General features: G+C 53.5%; 2 protein-coding genes across 2 annotated transcripts; both read left to right on the forward strand.

Moving 5' to 3' along the window:
- Nucleotides 1-2,157: 2,157 nt before the first annotated feature.
- On the forward strand, nt 2,158-9,033 carry LOC131571641 (serine/threonine-protein kinase PAK 3-like). The gene is made up of 13 exons (XM_058824420.1): nt 2,158-2,236; nt 3,178-3,215; nt 3,654-3,776; nt 4,059-4,114; nt 4,741-4,883; nt 5,569-5,632; nt 6,266-6,314; nt 6,624-6,736; nt 6,995-7,112; nt 7,883-7,982; nt 8,254-8,450; nt 8,548-8,685; nt 8,932-9,033. Exons 1-13 carry the CDS (start codon nt 2,158-2,160, stop codon nt 9,031-9,033), a joined length of 1,320 nt encoding a protein of 439 aa, XP_058680403.1.
- Nucleotides 9,034-12,285: 3,252 nt separating this feature from the next.
- On the forward strand, nt 12,286-19,163 carry LOC131571642 (serine/threonine-protein kinase PAK 3-like). The gene is made up of 12 exons (XM_058824421.1): nt 12,286-12,364; nt 13,306-13,343; nt 13,782-13,904; nt 14,869-15,013; nt 15,699-15,762; nt 16,396-16,444; nt 16,754-16,866; nt 17,125-17,242; nt 18,013-18,112; nt 18,384-18,580; nt 18,678-18,815; nt 19,062-19,163. The coding sequence occupies exons 1-12, from the start codon at nt 12,286-12,288 to the stop codon at nt 19,161-19,163; spliced, it is 1,266 nt and encodes a 421-aa protein (XP_058680404.1).
- The last annotated feature ends 649 nt before the right edge of the window (nt 19,164-19,812 follow it).

Genomic DNA, 19,812 nt, shown 5'->3' on the forward strand with positions numbered 1-19,812 from the left:
CTGTTGCCAGGTGTTGGAAACATGCACACAGCATAGCACACCTGTCATTGAGCAATTTGATGCAGGAGCCCCTGCTGAGCACGGCTCCCCACCCCGGCCCTTTTCCCACCCAGCTGTGGCTCCATTTCGCCTCCATCTGCTGGCATACCCACTGAGAGGGACTGCTCAGGGACTGGATGCTCCTTGAATGTTGCCCACAGGCCTGATTTCCACGCCTCCCCATTCCTCCTACCCCTAAGGCTGCCTCAGCCGTCTGAACACAATTTTTCTTACTCTAATGGCTTCCTGTGCTTTACTTGATACTGTAAGCAGAAGTACACCGTTTTGATTGTCTTTCTTCTAGAATTAATAAAAATAAGTTTGAAGTACTCCTAGATTTTGCCATTGAAAACTTGAGGCAAGTGCACAAAGTAGAGAAGCTTTCTGTGCAGCTTTTCAGTTAATTTGAGGTCCCCTTACTCTTCACTCACTTTCAGCATATCTGTTGATTTTCCTTTGCTCTCATCTTTTAAGCTTCATCCCTTGTCTATCGATCTGCAAAAATAGCCTGTAAACCCAACGCAAATTTACTATCCTTTGTATTTTTCCTCTTCTGGAAAAGCTGAGGCTCGTGTGATCTTCTCCTGTGATCTAGACTTTGATTCCAATCTTGGCTCTGCCGAAGTGCAGAACAAATGTAATTTATTGCCTGCTAGTGTGATCTGCTAGCAAAGGTCACATTTAGAGCTAAGCATGATGCTTCTCTCCCTCCGTTGAATACACATCTTTGTGTCAAGGCCTGGTGACTTCCAGGAGCACCTGGAAGCTACTGCCAAGGACAAAAGTCTCACTCTTGCTGGTTTTGACACTGATTTGTTGGGAGGATTTTGATCTACGTCGACAGTGATCTACAGGAACTGGATCCTTGACACCAAGTGCCTTCAAGCAACATCTCTAAGCAGAGTGGGCAATGAAGTCCAGATACTAATGAGTTGTGGTTTGTTTTAACTCTGTCTAACATATGGTACACTATCCCAAAACATGTTATTTTTGAGTGCTTCAGGCATTGAAAACTTAGGTTTATTCTTGTCAACACTTTTCTTTCCTCTCTTCAGAAATCTGCATGTCCAGCTACTAATTTCTTTCTCAGCTTGTTGAAAAGTTACCAGTCAGACAAGACTTGTTTCTTGACCCAGAGATGGGGCAAGCGTCACCGTTAGGCCGGACGTGGCATACACACGTGATCAGGGTCCAAGAAGAAAAAGGTTTGTTTGTTTTATTCTGCATGTTCTCCAGCTTATACACTCTTAACAAAGCGTGATCTCAAGTCACTAACTACATCACAATAACTTCTTCTATCCATTGGTGCAAAGCAATTAACGTCAATACAACTGGCAAAAGTTTTACAGAAATTTATAAGGCACGTATGCACATCTACTTCGGCACCTAGTCTAGCATACACAACTTTTCCTGAATCTCTTCTAATGGGTTTCCATGCTGACGGCCTTGTCTTCTTCCTTGCTATGGATACACTCAAAAACCATCAACTGCTATTTCTTCCATGAACTCGGCTTTGCTTGCAGGCCAGCTGTAAAGCCCCTCCATAGGTCAGCATGCACCCGCGTGCTCCAGGAGCAACTGCAGCCTACAATAGTCCTGGAAATTTATTATCTTTGCTTCGTTTGCCATCTAAATGTCACTGAAGAAGTTAGGCTTTTCCAAACCAGCTAGGATGCCACCTAGAAGAAGCAGACTTGCTTTCAGTCAAAGCTTTTGGGACCAAGAGTCATGTTTGCTTGCATTGCTTGGATGCCGCTTGGATTGGTGCATTTTCTGAGTTCCCCTGGCATGCCTTGAGCACTGCCTTTGTGAGTGAGGAGAATTTCCCAGGCTTTTCTTTTGCATCAGCTGTACACAAGGTTGTCTTGCTGGGCACAAGAAAGCCACAGAGCAGCTGCCATTGTGAGGTCAAGCCAGAGGTGCCACGTCACAGTGCTGTCAGCACAGCGTTGTCCCGGTGCGCGCCAGGCCTGGTCGTCCAGAGCAGCTCTTCCGCTGGCTCCCTGCAGGAGGATCCTTGTGCTCAAGGAGCTCTCAGCAGACGGCCTGCACCCCGAGAGGAGTCTTGGCTTTCCCTTGGCTGGCACTCAGCGTGCAAACGCGCACAGCACTGCCAAAATGATTGGGCAAGTCTGTGCCGCCGTTTGCACCATCTTTTCTGTTGTCTATTCTGGCTACTACCTGACCCAGCTGACTCGTAAGTAAAGGTTTCTCCTGGGGCTGGCATTGCCCGACTTTTGCTTGGCTCTGCTCTTTATGCCGCAGCAGTGGCCCAGTTTCTTTGGGAACAGAATGGCCGTGAAGGTGCCACTGCTTTGGTCAATGTCCTGCCAGCAGCATCAGCTACAAAGGGGGCATCTGTACTGGGTAGCGCGTGCAGACTATTTGCCATGCAACCTGCAGCGGTTGCCTTCCCTCCCCGGGAGAGTGCGCGGCAGCGGAGTCTGTCATTTCCTCAGCTTGCTGCTTCAAGCAAGACAAGCTGCAAATTGCAGACTCTGAGGGCAGATCCTCAGAAGTATTTCTACCAACTCAGTGGTTCTCTCCAGGAGTGAAGGAAAGCACCTTTTGCTCCATATTCTACCCCTTAGAGGCCTTGGCTGCATGACTTGAGCCTTTGATGCTGTGCCAAGACTGCGATTGCCTTGGCCATGCAGCACAAACTCCAGTGCAGGGAGGGTTTGCTGCTGAGCCCAGCAGCTGTTCCTGGGCTGCTTCAGCAGGGAGCTGCCACAGGGAAGGGACCCTTTGTGGAAGCTTTGCTGGGCTATCATCTTCAGCCAAGGGATGGGAATTAGGGCGTGCAATTTAAAAGAATGTATATGGAAAATGCAGGAAAGGGAAGAGGGAAATGTAGCTTGAGCTGTTAGGCACAAGAGAAGCTCAAAGTTTTGAAGAGCAGCGGGCATTTCCAGCACCGTCTTCCTATTTCTCTCTTGGCAAAAGAGGCCCAAATGTAGCCAGAGGCTCCTCTAGGGTCCTTCTTGTTCTCTTGCTTGCTGTGGGAAAGAGCTGTTGCTCCTGGAGGCATGTTGGGAAAGGGAAATGCTCTGTGTTGGGACTGCCTTGTGCTGTGGGAGTGGCCAGCACAGGCACTTTTCTAAGGGCCTCTGGTTCCTTTTGCCTTGCTGGCTGCAGGTCACCTGACACGCGGATGGAGACAAGCCTGTCCTTTGGTGAGTGGCAAAGGAAGCTGAGACGTTGCTGGCGTGTGAGAATTGTGCAGCAATTCTGCCAGCTTGGCCTGTTGCAGCCGAGTGTGGAGTGCCGGCGTGGGAGGCTGAAGGAAAGGCCAGCTGCCCGGTGGCATCAGCAGTAGCAAAGGGAGCACTGGCTGTTTGCTGATTTTCCAGTGAAAAGCCTTTCAAGAGATGAAAGGCAAAAGGGACAGCTCCAAGGCATCTTGCTGCTTCTAGGCAGCAGGGAAGCTCAAATGCACAGCAAGATGGAGTAGCAGCTCGTTCAGCCAGCTTCCTCGGCTTTGCGTGACTCAGAGGCCCACTTGTATCAAAGTCTATGATTTGCCCTTCTTCTGGGTGCTTTCCCAGCTCAATAGAAAGCAGCTCCTAAGGCACTGGCTTTTGCCCATCTCTCTCACTTCTGTCTGCCTGCAGGGCACAACAGCAGGGTCAGCAGCTCCTCTGGCTGCCTCTGTCATTGAGGAAGAGGATGAAGAGGAGCAAAGGAAGATGAAACCTTCAGCCGCTGTCCCTTCACAGCCTGAACTTGCAGAGCCAGTAAGTGACAGCTGAGCTTGGCACTGCCTTTGGCGCACGGCCAGGCTACCCGTTTTGGAGCAGCCCTTGTTGCTCGTGGCTGAAGATGCTGGCAGCCGTGTGCCTGCTGTGACGTAGTGCGGCTTCAGGCAAGCTGGGGAGCCCTGGCCAATGGGTTCTGAAGTTTGACATTGAAGCTGGGATGCTGAGAGGGCGCCAGAGTGTCTCTTGGGATCAGACAGGAGGCAGCATTGAGTGACTCTCAGTGCAGGAGTCAGCCCCTTGTGCCCGTTGTCAGTGCAGGCTGCCTGTGGTCAGCGGACAGCGCGGCCCAAATACGCAGTTGACAGCCTTGCAGGGTACCTGGCAGACACTGGCCCCTGGAAGGGACCTGCTGTCTCCGTGGACTAATTAGCTTCAGGCTGTGCTTCACTTCCAGCCGGTCAGAGCAGAGTTTGGAGAGGAGAATCCTCGGCAGCCCTGCATTGTAAAAGGGCGGGTGGGTCTGGGCAGGGCTGGAAGGCGGCTCCCAAGGGCCGCTCTCTAAAGGCTGCCATAGAGAAGGGAAATCCGTGAAACAGATCAGAGAAGGGACACGCTGCGGGCTTCTGAGCAGACTGTTGCCTGCCAACTCCGGGCTGATTTCATTCCGGCCCAGGAAAAGACAGGAGGAGGAAAGCAGCGAGGCTCTGGGGCCCTGCTCTGATCTCTTTGTGGATTTGGCAGCCCCATCGATACCTTGTTGCCAGTGTCTTGCAGAAAAGCTGAACACGTGGAGCATGGGGGTGGTCGGGAGGGGCTGGATCCAAGTAGCCTTTGGGCTTCTCCCGAAGGTGCCTTTGAGAAGGGGACATGGGAACTGCTCCAGCTGGAGAGGCCTGGCCGTGGCTGGCAGCACCTTCCCAAGGCCTTGCTTTTGCTGTGCGCTTAGGGGGGGGCATGAGTGCCAGCCACCCTTCTGACGGGCAATCCTTTCTTGTCCCAGCGCAAGACACTCTGCCATTCAACCTGGTGCCGCCGGACCAGCATGGCCTGCAGCAGCCAGCTCAAGCCCCGCTGCCGGCACTTCCTGCAGCAGCGCAGCCCAGCAGCCCGAGATGAGGGAGGAGCAGGGCCTGAAGACACTGAGTACGTCCGTCTGGTGCATTTCTTGTCTGCCAGAGCAGGGTCTTGTGCGAGTGTCTGGGTGTAGGCTGCGCCAGATGCTGGCCCTCAGTCTCAGAGGCACTTAGGCCTCTCTGCAGAAGGTGTTGTACTGCTCTGAGGAAGCGCGGCAGCGCTCAGGGAGTCCCTGCTGCCTGTGAGGGCGGCTGGGCCTGGCTTGGCCCTGCCTGGGCTGCCTTCTGGGCCAAAGACAAAAGCAGAGATTGTTTCTGCTTGAGCAGAAGGCTGGCACGTAGCAAGTGACTATTGCCCAGGGAGCTGTCTGGCCCCAGGTGTTTTCTGGCTCTGGTTCTTACTCCTCCTCCGGCCCAGACACTTTGTGCCCCTGGCAGTGGACCTGCCAGTGATGGTGGGTGTGACTGCGGAGGCAGCAAAGGCCCTTGCTTACCTCTTAGGGCCCCCTTCTTAAGGGCTCATCATTTTGGCTTATCGCGTGAGATGCTGCTCTTGAAAGAAATCAAGGCCTTCTTGGAAAGGCCACCTGATGAAAGGTGGAGAAGATGGCCCTCCCACTTGCTGGTCTCAGCAGCTGGAAGCCGCGGGACCGCAAAGGGCCCAGAGCTGCGGGCAGTGGGGCTGCCTTTGGGACGCTCTGGGCAGCGGCGTCTCTGTGTGCGAGTGAGCGCCCTGCACTGCTTTTGTCTTTCAGGGAGCATCGTGAGTCCGGGCCGGCCAACGGGCAAATACACGGCATTTGAGGAACTCGGGCGAGGGTAAGCGTGACGTCAGCTCATTTTACAAAAGTGTGGGCCAGGTCTTTGGCTGGTGCAATATCAAGCGTGAAGTCAGGCAAGCTCCAGTCATGGTCAGGCTCCGGCTTGACCTCGTGTCGCCTGCCTGGACTGCTCGGTCAGAGCAATGCAAAGGCCTCATCAAAGACAAGTTGATGCTGGCAGTGTCTTGCTTGCAGCAGTGAGGAGCAGGAGCTGGGAGAAGCCCTGGCCCTGCAGCTTTGTGGCCTGAAAGAGCACCTTGCCATCCAAGAAAGGTCAGATTGTCAAGGACAGTCTTCTGACTCAAATTGTTCTCCCTTTTTTGACACACACATGCATGCACACCCGCACAAGGAGAGAGTTCCCCTTAGGTTCTGAAATGACCTGGCAGGGTGTGCGCCTTGGAGATTTCCAGCGGCCCTTGGTCTTCATGCTGCACCTTAGTGTTCCCTTGGACAGCCTGCCCCGCATGGCAGAGGGCTCACGGGCTAACATGCTGTTGGCCGAAGAGATGCTGCAGCCAGGCATTTTTTCTAAGGAAGGCGTCCAGGCAGCCTGGGGAGATCTGCTGCCTGGGCTTGCTTTCACTGCCAGAGGGATAAAGGTCTCTTTCTGCTGCTTTGGTCTTTCTAGAGGGTTTGGAGCTGTTTATAAAGCCCTTGACACCAGCAGCGGACAACAGGTAAAGTGCCAAGAGCCCCACGCCATTTTGCAGCTCTGGAGCGCTTTGCCCGCTGCTGTGAGCTGTGCTTGGAGGTTTGGGTGGCAGCTCCATGTCTGCAGCAGGGGCTGTTCCTCTGAAATACAGTCGAGGCTCAGGCGGCAGAATGCATTTGGGATGGCTTTTGGTGCTTCTGCTAAGCTCTGCTGTCTAGTGACAAGGCACTTTGGCCCAGCGTGCTGCCTCATTGCACCAGCACTCGCTCCGTGCTCCTTGTGATCTCGAGCGGGGTGCGTCTTGTCAAGGTACCGGTGGCCAATGTCATTGCAGGTGGCAATCAAGATCATGTCACTCGAGGAGGAGATGTCCGAGGAGCTGGCTGCCAATGAAATCCTGGCCATGAGGGACAACAGGAGTCCCAATATCGTTACCTACTTAGACAGGTTGGCATATTCTGGTGTCAATGTAGCTTTAGCTGGTGCAAGCGCAAAGAGACGATGCCCTTTGGTCGCTGGCAGAGAACAGAGCTGGGGATGATTTCTCTGCGTGTCTCCAGAGCGTGGGAGGAGGTGGAGCTGGTGTTCAACAGTCTCTTGTGGCACCCGTAGCTTGGAGAGCAGCTGCAAAAACCTGTCTCAGGCCCTGGGGTGACTGAGGCTATGCCCATTCTGTTGCTCCATGCCGTGGTTTTCTTCTTTCAGCTACCTGGTGGATGCGGAGCTCTGGCTGGCCATGGAGTTCATGGACGGCGGCACCTTGTTTGATGTGCTAAGGGCAGTGTACCTGGAGGAAGGACAGATAGGCGCTGTCTGTCGGGAGGTGAGGGATCCCGCTTGTGCTTGCCCAAGACTGCCCGGATGCTGCTTGTCAGCTGGAGCTTAAGGAGAGCCGAGATTTCTTGCTCTCACCTTTCTTTTGCTGCTGCTGCTGCTGCTGCTGCTGTCACGCCACACAGGAGAAGAAAGAGCATGGGAAGTGTACTGCCTGCCGGTGCCCTCGCACTCCTCAGGCTCTGTTCTTGCACTCTTCCATCCTGTCTGTCCTCTGGCCTTGGTGCTCGCTCACTGGCTCAATTTCTCTTTCTTCCTCTTCTCAGCTTTGCCTGGGAATGTTTGCCTGGAGCCTGTCTGTCTGTCCTACATTGCTTGCCACTGGAAGGCAGCATGCGGGTGGCAGAATTTCAAGCTAAGGGCAAAGAGCTGTCCTCAGCTTCAAAAGCTAGCATTGCAGCCTGCATGGCGATGCATTGTGGAACAGCTCGAAGGTGCTGCTGTCACCAGCAGCTTCCTCTTCTGCTGCCACTAGGCTTCCCCAAAATTCTTTGCCGTGCCGCCTCCCAGCCAAAGGTGGCGCGCTTCCTACCCAAGGCCGGTGGAACTTTTGGGAGCCCAGATGCCTTTGCTTGGAAATCTAGAAAAAACTTCCAAGAGTGTTGAAGCAGCAAGCTCTTCATGGTGACAGCAGCGTGATGTTTTGCCCTCGCTCACAATTCCCTGAGAAACCGCCAATCCCGTTGAGCTCTTTCCTTGCGGGTGGGATGAAATCAGATCCTGCAGGTTAACTTTCCCTCCCTCCTTTTTCTCTCTCAGTGCCTGCAAGGACTGCATTTCCTTCATTCCCGCCAAGTCATCCACAGAGACATCAAAAGTTGCAACGTCCTGGTGGGCACGGACGGATCCGTCAAGTTGGGTGGGTATCCCTGCTGGGCTGCAGCATGTCCAGCATATGCCGTGTGCTTGCATTTTGGTGACGGCCACTGGGGCAGAAGCGCGGCTTGGCCAGTGCGTGAATCGTCAGGGTGTTTTTGAAGCGGCCGATGCCTTATTTGCCTGGCTCCAGGCACGTGGAAGGAGAGCTCAGCTGCTTTTTCAGTTAGATTCAGCATGGCCTGGTCAGGGCAATGGTTTTGGCTGCTTTGCCAGTGGTAGCTGGCTTTGACAGGCTTTGTTTTTGTCCTCAGGTGACTTTGGCCTCTGTGCTCAGCTCAGCCCTGAGCACAGCAAGCGCAGCTCCAGCGTCGGCACTCCCAGCTGGATGGCACCGGAGGTGGTGAGAGGAGAAGCCTACGGCCCCAAAGTGGACATCTGGTCCCTGGGGATCATGGGGCTGGAAATGGTGGAAGGGGAAGCTCCTTACCAGCGGGAAGCCCGTCTCCGGGTAAGGTGCAGCTTAGCAAGAGGGCTCTGTGTGGAGAGAGCTGTGTGTGGCTAGCAAAGGAGCAGGTGGAGTGTCCTCTTGCATCCATGTGCTGTAGGTTTTTGAACTGCTAGAAAGGAACGGGCCCCCAAAACTGCAGAACCCCAGGCACCACTCGGCTCTCCTGCGCGACTTCCTCCGCTGCTGCCTGCAGGCAGATGAGGACAGGCGCTGGTCTGCCCAGGAGCTCCTACAGGTAAGAAAAAGCAAAGGGGCAAAAAGCCCTGGCAGCTGAGGACACCTGCATGAAGGGATGAGGAGGAGGAGGAGTGTGGGCCACGTGGCACAGAAAGCTGCCAGGACAGGAAGGCGCAGGGGGACATGCTGCCCTCAGTGCTCTTTGTGTGTCTTGCTGGTAGCCAGGGAATCCTGCTTGAGCCCGCAGGCTCAAGTGATCCTGGAAAGTAAGAGTTCCTTTCTTTGTTCTTTTTCCTCTGGGCAGCATCCCTTCGTGACCTCAGGCGATCCTGCCTCCAGCCTGGCTGCTCTGATCATCTCAGCCAAGCAAGTGCAGGAAGACTGGAGAGGAGACACCTGCGCCTGAGGAGGCCCTGATGCCCCGCCAGCCAAGAGGAGGGAAAAGGGGATGTGTCATCTTTAGGCAGAGCTTCAGCCATCCCCCGAGGTTGAAGAGGAGCTGTGCCGTAGCCAGGAAACATGATAGTGTAGATATTTGCTCAGTTTAGCTGTTAGGTTAGCTGTTAGGTTAGCAGTTAGGTTAGGTTGGGTTAGGTTAGCATTAGGTTGGATTAGATTAGGTTAGGTTAGGTTAGGTTAGATATGTTGTTAGGTTCAATTTAAAGCTCTGTTGTTTTTCTTTCTGCAAGAGATGAAAATTGAAAAAAATTAGGAACTATAGGGATCAACTTTTAAGGACTATAGAACGTAGACAGCTTGGATAGTAGAGGATTGTTTAGCTTAGGATAGAGTGTTGTTAATTTAGGGAAGCTTTGAAGTAGAAATGAAAGAATTGTCATAATAAGAATTAAGCAGTGAGAGGAAAAGCTGGGCTGCAGCAGAACTGGAGCCTGCAGGCGCTCCAAGCTGTCAGCCTGAGCAGGCCACCTGCAGGACAGAATGATGAAGATGAAGAAGCAGCGAGGGGATACTTTGTTTCAGCCCGAGTGTCAATAAAAGTCGAAAATATCCAGAGTGTTGTAAGACTCCCTTCCTTGCCAGGCTGTAGCTAAGTGGACAGTCCCTTTCAGAGGCCCAAAGAACATAGTGAGGTAAGCAGCTTTGCTTACCTGAAGTGTGGCATGCCTGTGGGAAGCTGAGAGACCTACAGGTAATGAACACCAGGTAATGAGCTGCCATTCAGGACAGCACTAGGAGGCAGATGTGCAGTCCTTTCTGGGCCTCTTGTCTTGATCAGATGTCAGGCTGATCAGCAGCAATCACCATTTTGTTGCCACCCTCCTCTCACTATGTCACCTGTGGGATGGAATGGCATTCTCACAGCGGCAGCATCTGGCATTTCCTCCCTGCTTCTCTTTTCCCCGCTTTTCACCCCAGACCCCCAGGGACCCTCTGGGCCAGCCTCATCCCCTACAGGGGTGTGCAACCACCAGGGCCTCCTGCAGAGCCCCATTCCCACTCTGCTGCCTCCTTGGCCTTTTCCCACCTCTGGGCCAGCCTGCTGTTGCCAGGTGTTGGAAACATGCACACAGCATAGCACACCTGTCATTGAGCAATTTGATGCAGGAGCCCCTGCTGAGCACGGCTCCCCACCCCAGCCCTTTTCCCACCCAGCTGTGGCTCCATTTCGCCTCCATCTGCTGGCATACCCACTGAGAGGGACTGCTCAGGGACTGGATGCTCCTTGAATGTTGCCCACAGGCCTGATTTCCACGCCTCCCCATTCCTCCTACCCCTAAGGCTGCCTCAGCCGTCTGAACACAATTTTTCTTACTCTAATGGCTTCCTGTGCTTTACTTGATACTGTAAGCAGAAGTACACCGTTTTGATTGTCTTTCTTCTAGAATTAATAAAAATAAGTTTGAAGTACTCCTAGATTTTGCCATTGAAAACTTGAGGCAAGTGCACAAAGTAGAGAAGCTTTCTGTGCAGCTTTTCAGTTAATTTGAGGTCCCCTTACTCTTCACTCACTTTCAGCATATCTGTTGATTTTCCTTTGCTCTCATCTTTTAAGCTTCATCCCTTGTCTATCGATCTGCAAAAATAGCCTGTAAACCCAACGCAAATTTACTATCCTTTGTATTTTTCCTCTTCTGGAAAAGCTGAGGCTCGTGTGATCTTCTCCTGTGATCTAGACTTTGATTCCAATCTTGGCTCTGCCGAAGTGCAGAACAAATGTAATTTATTGCCTGCTAGTGTGATCTGCTAGCAAAGGTCACATTTAGAGCTAAGCATGATGCTTCTCTCCCTCCGTTGAATACACATCTTTGTGTCAAGGCCTGGTGACTTCCAGGAGCACCTGGAAGCTACTGCCAAGGACAAAAGTCTCACTCTTGCTGGTTTTGACACTGATTTGTTGGGAGGATTTTGATCTACGTCGACAGTGATCTACAGGAACTGGATCCTTGACACCAAGTGCCTTCAAGCAACATCTCTAAGCAGAGTGGGCAATGAAGTCCAGATACTAATGAGTTGTGGTTTGTTTTAACTCTGTCTAACATATGGTACACTATCCCAAAACATGTTATTTTTGAGTGCTTCAGGCATTGAAAACTTAGGTTTATTCTTGTCAACACTTTTCTTTCCTCTCTTCAGAAATCTGCATGTCCAGCTACTAATTTCTTTCTCAGCTTGTTGAAAAGTTACCAGTCAGACAAGACTTGTTTCTTGACCCAGAGATGGGGCAAGCGTCACCGTTAGGCCGGACGTGGCATACACACGTGATCAGGGTCCAAGAAGAAAAAGGTTTGTTTGTTTTATTCTGCATGTTCTCCAGCTTATACACTCTTAACAAAGCGTGATCTCAAGTCACTAACTACATCACAATAACTTCTTCTATCCATTGGTGCAAAGCAATTAACGTCAATACAACTGGCAAAAGTTTTACAGAAATTTATAAGGCACGTATGCACATCTACTTCGGCACCTAGTCTAGCATACACAACTTTTCCTGAATCTCTTCTAATGGGTTTCCATGCTGACGGCCTTGTCTTCTTCCTTGCTATGGATACACTCAAAAACCATCAACTGCTATTTCTTCCATGAACTCGGCTTTGCTTGCAGGCCAGCTGTAAAGCCCCTCCATAGGTCAGCATGCACCCGCGTGCTCAAGGAGCAACTGCAGCCTACAATAGTCCTGGAAATTTATTATCTTTGCTTCGTTTGCCATCTAAATGTCACTGAAGAAGTTAGGCTTTTCCAAACCAGCTAGGATGCCACCTAGAAGAAGCAGACTTGCTTTCAGTCAAAGCTTTTGGGACCAAGAGTCATGTTTGCTTGCATTGCTTGGATGCCGCTTGGATTGGTGCATTTTCTGAGTTCCCCTGGCATGCCTTGAGCACTGCCTTTGTGAGTGAGGAGAATTTCCCAGGCTTTTCTTTTGCATCAGCTGTACACAAGGTTGTCTTGCTGGGCACAAGAAAGCCACAGAGCAGCTGCCATTGTGAGGTCAAGCCAGAGGTGCCACGTCACAGTGCTGTCAGCACAGCGTTGTCCCGGTGCGCGCCAGGCCTGGTCGTCCAGAGCAGCTCTTCCGCTGGCTCCCTGCAGGAGGATCCTTGTGCTCAAGGAGCTCTCAGCAGACGGCCTGCACCCCGAGAGGAGTCTTGGCTTTCCCTTGGCTGGCACTCAGCGTGCAAACGCGCACAGCACTGCCAAAATGATTGGGCAAGTCTGTGCCGCCGTTTGCACCATCTTTTCTGTTGTCTATTCTGGCTACTACCTGACCCAGCTGACTCGTAAGTAAAGGTTTCTCCTGGGGCTGGCATTGCCCGACTTTTGCTTGGCTCTGCTCTTTATGCCGCAGCAGTGGCCCAGTTTCTTTGGGAACAGAATGGCCGTGAAGGTGCCACCGCTTTGGTCAATGTCCTGCCAGCAGCATCAGCTACAAAGGGGGCATCTGTACTGGGTAGCGCGTGCAGACTATTTGCCATGCAACCTGCAGCGGTTGCCTTCCCTCCCCGGGAGAGTGCGCGGCAGCGGAGTCTGTCATTTCCTCAGCTTGCTGCTTCAAGCAAGACAAGCTGCAAATTGCAGACTCTGAGGGCAGATCCTCAGAAGTATTTCTACCAACTCAGTGGTTCTCTCCAGGAGTGAAGGAAAGCACCTTTTGCTCCATATTCTACCCCTTAGAGGCCTTGGCTGCATGACTTGAGCCTTTGATGCTGTGCCAAGACTGCGATTGCCTTGGCCATGCAGCACAAACTCCAGTGCAGGGAGGGTTTGCTGCTGAGCCCAGCAGCTGTTCCTGGGCTGCTTCAGCAGGGAGCTGCCACAGGGAAGGGACCCTTTGTGGAAGCTTTGCTGGGCTATCATCTTCAGCCAAGGGATGGGAATTAGGGCGTGCAATTTAAAAGAATGTATATGGAAAATGCAGGAAAGGGAAGAGGGAAATGTAGCTTGAGCTGTTAGGCACAAGAGAAGCTCAAAGTTTTGAAGAGCAGCGGGCATTTCCAGCACCGTCTTCCTATTTCTCTCTTGGCAAAAGAGGCCCAAATGTAGCCAGAGGCTCCTCTAGGGTCCTTCTTGTTCTCTTGCTTGCTGTGGGAAAGAGCTGTTGCTCCTGGAGGCATGTTGGGAAAGGGAAATGCTCTGTGTTGGGACTGCCTTGTGCTGTGGGAGTGGCCAGCACAGGCACTTTTCTAAGGGCCTCTGGTTCCTTTTGCCTTGCTGGCTGCAGGTCACCTGACACGCGGATGGAGACAAGCCTGTCCTTTGGTGAGTGGCAAAGGAAGCTGAGACGTTGCTGGCGTGTGAGAATTGTGCAGCAATTCTGCCAGCTTGGCCTGTTGCAGCCGAGTGTGGAGTGCCGGCGTGGGAGGCTGAAGGAAAGGCCAGCTGCCCGGTGGCATCAGCAGTAGCAAAGGGAGCACTGGCTGTTTGCTGATTTTCCAGTGAAAAGCCTTTCAAGAGATGAAAGGCAAAAGGGACAGCTCCAAGGCATCTTGCTGCTTCTAGGCAGCAGGGAAGCTCAAATGCACAGCAAGATGGAGTAGCAGCTCGTTCAGCCAGCTTCCTCGGCTTTGCGTGACTCAGAGGCCCACTTGTATCAAAGTCTATGATTTGCCCTTCTTCTGGGTGCTTTCCCAGCTCAATAGAAAGCAGCTCCTAAGGCACTGGCTTTTGCCCATCTCTCTCACTTCTGTCTGCCTGCAGGGCACAACAGCAGGGTCAGCAGCTCCTCTGGCTGCCTCTGTCATTGAGGAAGAGGATGAAGAGGAGCAAAGGAAGATGAAACCTTCAGCCGCTGTCCCTTCACAGCCTGAACTTGCAGAGCCAGTAAGTGACAGCTGAGCTTGGCACTGCCTTTGGCGCACGGCCAGGCTACCCGTTTTGGAGCAGCCCTTGTTGCTCGTGGCTGAAGATGCTGGCAGCCGTGTGCCTGCTGTGACGTAGTGCGGCTTCAGGCAAGCTGGGGAGCCCTGGCCAATGGGTTCTGAAGTTTGACATTGAAGCTGGGATGCTGAGAGGGCGCCAGAGTGTCTCTTGGGATCAGACAGGAGGCAGCATTGAGTGACTCTCAGTGCAGGAGTCAGCCCCTTGTGCCCGTTGTCAGTGCAGGCTGCCTGTGGTCAGCGGACCGCGCGGCCCAAATACGCAGTTGACAGCCTTGCAGGGTACCTGGCAGACACTGGCCCCTGGAAGGGACCTGCTGTCTCCGTGGACTAATTAGCTTCAGGCTGTGCTTCACTTCCAGCCGGTCAGAGCAGAGTTTGGAGAGGAGAATCCTCGGCAGCCCTGCATTGTAAAAGGGCGGGTGGGTCTGGGCAGGGCTGGAAGGCGGCTCCCAAGGGCCGCTCTCTAAAGGCTGCCATAGAGAAGGGAAATCCGTGAAACAGATCAGAGAAGGGACACGCTGCGGGCTTCTGAGCAGACTGTTGCCTGCCAACTCCGGGCTGATTTCATTCCGGCCCAGGAAAAGACAGGAGGAGGAAAGCAGCGAGGCTCTGGGGCCCTGCTCTGATCTCTTTGTGGATTTGGCAGCCCCATCGATACCTTGTTGCCAGTGTCTTGCAGAAAAGCTGAACACGTGGAGCATGGAGGTGGTCGGGAGGGGCTGGATCCAAGTAGCCTTTGGGCTTCTCCCGAAGGTGCCTTTGAGAAGGGGACATGGGAACTGCTCCAGCTGGAGAGGCCTGGCCGTGGCTGGCAGCACCTTCCCAAGGCCTTGCTTTTGCTGTGCGCTTAGGGGGGGGCATGAGTGCCAGCCACCCTTCTGACGGGCAATCCTTTCTTGTCCCAGCGCAAGACACGCTCTGCCATTCAACCTGGTGCCGCCGGACCAGCATGGCCTGCAGCAGCCAGCTCAAGCCCCGCTGCCGGCACTTCCTGCAGCAGCGCAGCCCAGCAGCCCGAGATGAGGGAGGAGCAGGGCCTGAAGACACTGAGTACGTCCGTCTGGTGCATTTCTTGTCTGCCAGAGCAGGGTCTTGTGCGAGTGTCTGGGTGTAGGCTGCGCCAGATGCTGGCCCTCAGTCTCAGAGGCACTTAGGCCTCTCTGCAGAAGGTGTTGTACTGCTCTGAGGAAGCGCGGCAGCGCTCAGGGAGTCCCTGCTGCCTGTGAGGGCGGCTGGGCCTGGCTTGGCCCTGCCTGGGCTGCCTTCTGGGCCAAAGACAAAAGCAGAGATTGTTTCTGCTTGAGCAGAAGGCTGGCACGTAGCAAGTGACTATTGCCCAGGGAGCTGTCTGGCCCCAGGTGTTTTCTGGCTCTGGTTCTTACTCCTCCTCCGGCCCAGACACTTTGTGCCCCTGGCAGTGGACCTGCCAGTGATGGTGGGTGTGACTGCGGAGGCAGCAAAGGCCCTTGCTTACCTCTTAGGGCCCCCTTCTTAAGGGCTCATCATTTTGGCTTATCGCGTGAGATGCTGCTCTTGAAAGAAATCAAGGCCTTCTTGGAAAGGCCACCTGATGAAAGGTGGAGAAGATGGCCCTCCCACTTGCTGGTCTCAGCAGCTGGAAGCCGCGGGACCGCAAAGGGCCCAGAGCTGCGGGCAGTGGGGCTGCCTTTGGGACGCTCTGGGCAGCGGCGTCTCTGTGTGCGAGTGAGCGCCCTGCACTGCTTTTGTCTTTCAGGGAGCATCGTGAGTCCGGGCCGGCCAACGGGCAAATACACGGCATTTGAGGAACTCGGGCGAGGGTAAGCGTGACGTCAGCTCATTTTACAAAAGTGTGGGCCAGGTCTTTGGCTGGTGCAATATCAAGCGTGAAGTCAGGCAAGCTCCAGTCATGGTCAGGCTCCGGCTTGACCTCGTGTCGCCTGCCTGGACTGCTCGGTCAGAGCAATGCAAAGGCCTCATCAAAGACAAGTTGATGCTGGCAGTGTCTTGCTTGCAGCAGTGAGGAGCAGGAGCTGGGAGAAGCCCTGGCCCTGCAGCTTTGTGGCCTGAAAGAGCACCTTGCCATCCAAGAAAGGTCAGATTGTCAAGGACAGTCTTCTGACTCAAATTGTTCTCCCTTTTTTGACACACACATGCATGCACACCCGCACAAGGAGAGAGTTCCCCTTAGGTTCTGAAATGACCTGGCAGGGTGTGCGCCTTGGAGATTTCCAGCGGCCCTTGGTCTTCATGCTGCACCTTAGTGTTCCCTTGGACAGCCTGCCCCGCATGGCAGAGGGCTCACGGGCTAACATGCTGTTGGCCGAAGAGATGCTGCAGCCAGGCATTTTTTCTAAGGAAGGCGTCCAGGCAGCCTGGGGAGATCTGCTGCCTGGGCTTGCTTTCACTGCCAGAGGGATAAAGGTCTCTTTCTGCTGCTTTGGTCTTTCTAGAGGGTTTGGAGCTGTTTATAAAGCCCTTGACACCAGCAGCGGACAACAGGTAAAGTGCCAAGAGCCCCACGCCATTTTGCAGCTCTGGAGCGCTTTGCCCGCTGCTGTGAGCTGTGCTTGGAGGTTTGGGTGGCAGCTCCATGTCTGCAGCAGGGGCTGTTCCTCTGAAATACAGTCGAGGCTCAGGCGGCAGAATGCATATGGGATGGCTTTTGGTGCTTCTGCTAAGCTCTGCTGTCTAGTGACAAGGCACTTTGGCCCAGCGTGCTGCCTCATTGCACCAGCACTCGCTCCGTGCTCCTTGTGATCTCGAGCGGGGTGCGTCTTCTCAAGGTACCGGTGGCCAATGTCATTGCAGGTGGCAATCAAGATCATGTCACTCGAGGAGGAGATGTCCGAGGAGCTGGCTGCCAATGAAATCCTGGCCATGAGGGACAACAGGAGTCCCAATATCGTTACCTACTTAGACAGGTTGGCATATTCTGGTGTCAATGTAGCTTTAGCTGGTGCAAGCGCAAAGAGACGATGCCCTTTGGTCGCTGGCAGAGAACAGAGCTGGGGATGATTTCTCTGCGTGTCTCCAGAGCGTGGGAGGAGGTGGAGCTGGTGTTCAACAGTCTCTTGTGGCACCCGTAGCTTGGAGAGCAGCTGCAAAAACCTGTCTCAGGCCCTGGGGTGACTGAGGCTATGCCCATTCTGTTGCTCCATGCCGTGGTTTTCTTCTTTCAGCTACCTGGTGGATGCGGAGCTCTGGCTGGCCATGGAGTTCATGGACGGCGGCACCTTGTTTGATGTGCTAAGGGCAGTGTACCTGGAGGAAGGACAGATAGGCGCTGTCTGTCGGGAGGTGAGGGATCCCGCTTGTGCTTGCCCAAGACTGCCCGGATGCTGCTTGTCAGCTGGAGCTTAAGGAGAGCCGAGATTTCTTGCTCTCACCTTTCTTTTGCTGCTGCTGCTGCTGCTGCTGCTGTCACGCCACACAGGAGAAGAAAGAGCATGGGAAGTGTACTGCCTGCCGGTGCCCTCGCACTCCTCAGGCTCTGTTCTTGCACTCTTCCATCCTGTCTGTCCTCTGGCCTTGGTGCTCGCTCACTGGCTCAATTTCTCTTTCTTCCTCTTCTCAGCTTTGCCTGGGAATGTTTGCCTGGAGCCTGTCTGTCTATCCTACATTGCTTGCCACTGGAAGGCAGCATGCGGGTGGCAGAATTTCAAGCTAAGGGCAAAGAGCTGTCCTCAGCTTCAAAAGCTAGCATTGCAGCCTGCATGGCGATGCATTGTGGAACAGCTCGAAGGTGCTGCTGTCACCAGCAGCTTCCTCTTCTGCTGCCACTAGGCTTCCCCAAAATTCTTTGCCGTGCCGCCTCCCAGCCAAAGGTGGCGCGCTTCCTACCCAAGGCCGGTGGAACTTTTGGGAGCCCAGATGCCTTTGCTTGGAAATCTAGAAAAAACTTCCAAGAGTGTTGAAGCAGCAAGCTCTTCATGGTGACAGCAGCGTGATGTTTTGCCCTCGCTCACAATTCCCTGAGAAACCGCCAATCCCGTTGAGCTCTTTCCTTGCGGGTGGGATGAAATCAGATCCTGCAGGTTAACTTTCCCTCCCTCCTTTTTCTCTCTCAGTGCCTGCAAGGACTGCATTTCCTTCATTCCCGCCAAGTCATCCACAGAGACATCAAAAGTTGCAACGTCCTGGTGGGCACGGACGGATCCGTCAAGTTGGGTGGGTATCCCTGCTGGGCTGCAGCATGTCCAGCATATGCCGTGTGCTTGCATTTTGGTGACGGCCACTGGGGCAGAAGCGCGGCTTGGCCAGTGCGTGAATCGTCAGGGTGTTTTTGAAGCGGCCGATGCCTTATTTGCCTGGCTCCAGGCACGTGGAAGGAGAGCTCAGCTGCTTTTTCAGTTAGATTCAGCATGGCCTGGTCAGGGCAATGGTTTTGGCTGCTTTGCCAGTGGTAGCTGGCTTTGACAGGCTTTGTTTTTGTCCTCAGGTGACTTTGGCCTCTGTGCTCAGCTCAGCCCTGAGCACAGCAAGCGCAGCTCCAGCGTCGGCACTCCCAGCTGGATGGCACCGGAGGTGGTGAGAGGAGAAGCCTACGGCCCCAAAGTGGACATCTGGTCCCTGGGGATCATGGGGCTGGAAATGGTGGAAGGGGAAGCTCCTTACCAGCGGGAAGCCCGTCTCCGGGTAAGGTGCAGCTTAGCAAGAGGGCTCTGTGTGGAGAGAGCTGTGTGTGGCTAGCAAAGGAGCAGGTGGAGTGTCCTCTTGCATCCATGTGCTGTAGGTTTTTGAACTGCTAGAAAGGAACGGGCCCCCAAAACTGCAGAACCCCAGGCACCACTCGGCTCTCCTGCGCGACTTCCTCCGCTGCTGCCTGCAGGCAGATGAGGACAGGCGCTGGTCTGCCCAGGAGCTCCTACAGGTAAGAAAAAGCAAAGGGGCAAAAAGCCCTGGCAGCTGAGGACACCTGCATGAAGGGATGAGGAGGAGGAGGAGTGTGGGCCACGTGGCACAGAAAGCTGCCAGGACAGGAAGGCGCAGGGGGACATGCTGCCCTCAGTGCTCTTTGTGTGTCTTGCTGGTAGCCAGGGAATCCTGCTTGAGCCCGCAGGCTCAAGTGATCCTGGAAAGTAAGAGTTCCTTTCTTTGTTCTTTTTCCTCTGGGCAGCATCCCTTCGTGACCTCAGGCGATCCTGCCTCCAGCCTGGCTGCTCTGATCATCTCAGCCAAGCAAGTGCAGGAAGACTGGAGAGGAGACACCTGCGCCTGAGGAGGCCCTGATGCCCCGCCAGCCAAGAGGAGGGAAAAGGGGATGTGTCATCTTTAGGCAGAGCTTCAGCCATCCCCCGAGGTTGAAGAGGAGCTGTGCCGTAGCCAGGAAACATGATAGTGTAGATATTTGCTCAGTTTAGCTGTTAGGTTAGCTGTTAGGTTAGCAGTTAGGTTAGGTTGGGTTAGGTTAGCATTAGGTTGGATTAGATTAGGTTAGGTTAGGTTAGGTTAGATATGTTGTTAGGTTCAATTTAAAGCTCTGTTGTTTTTCTTTCTGCAAGAGATGAAAATTGAAAAAAATTAGGAACTATAGGGATCAACTTTTAAGGACTATAGAACGTAGACAGCTTGGATAGTAGAGGATTGTTTAGCTTAGGATAGAGTGTTGTTAATTTAGGGAAGCTTTGAAGTAGAAATGAAAGAATTGTCATAATAAGAATTAAGCAGTGAGAGGAAAAGCTGGGCTGCAGCAGAACTGGAGCCTGCAGGCGCTCCAAGCTGTCAGCCTGAGCAGGCCACCTGCAGGACAGAATGATGAAGATGAAGAAGCAGCGAGGGGATACTTTGTTTCAGCCCGAGTGTCAATAAAAGTCGAAAATATCCAGAGTGTTGTAAGACTCCCTTCCTTGCCAGGCTGTAGCTAAGTG

This window comes from Ammospiza caudacuta, chromosome Z (genome assembly GCF_027887145.1).
Source record: "Ammospiza caudacuta isolate bAmmCau1 chromosome Z, bAmmCau1.pri, whole genome shotgun sequence".
Lineage (NCBI taxonomy): Eukaryota > Metazoa > Chordata > Aves > Passeriformes > Passerellidae > Ammospiza > Ammospiza caudacuta.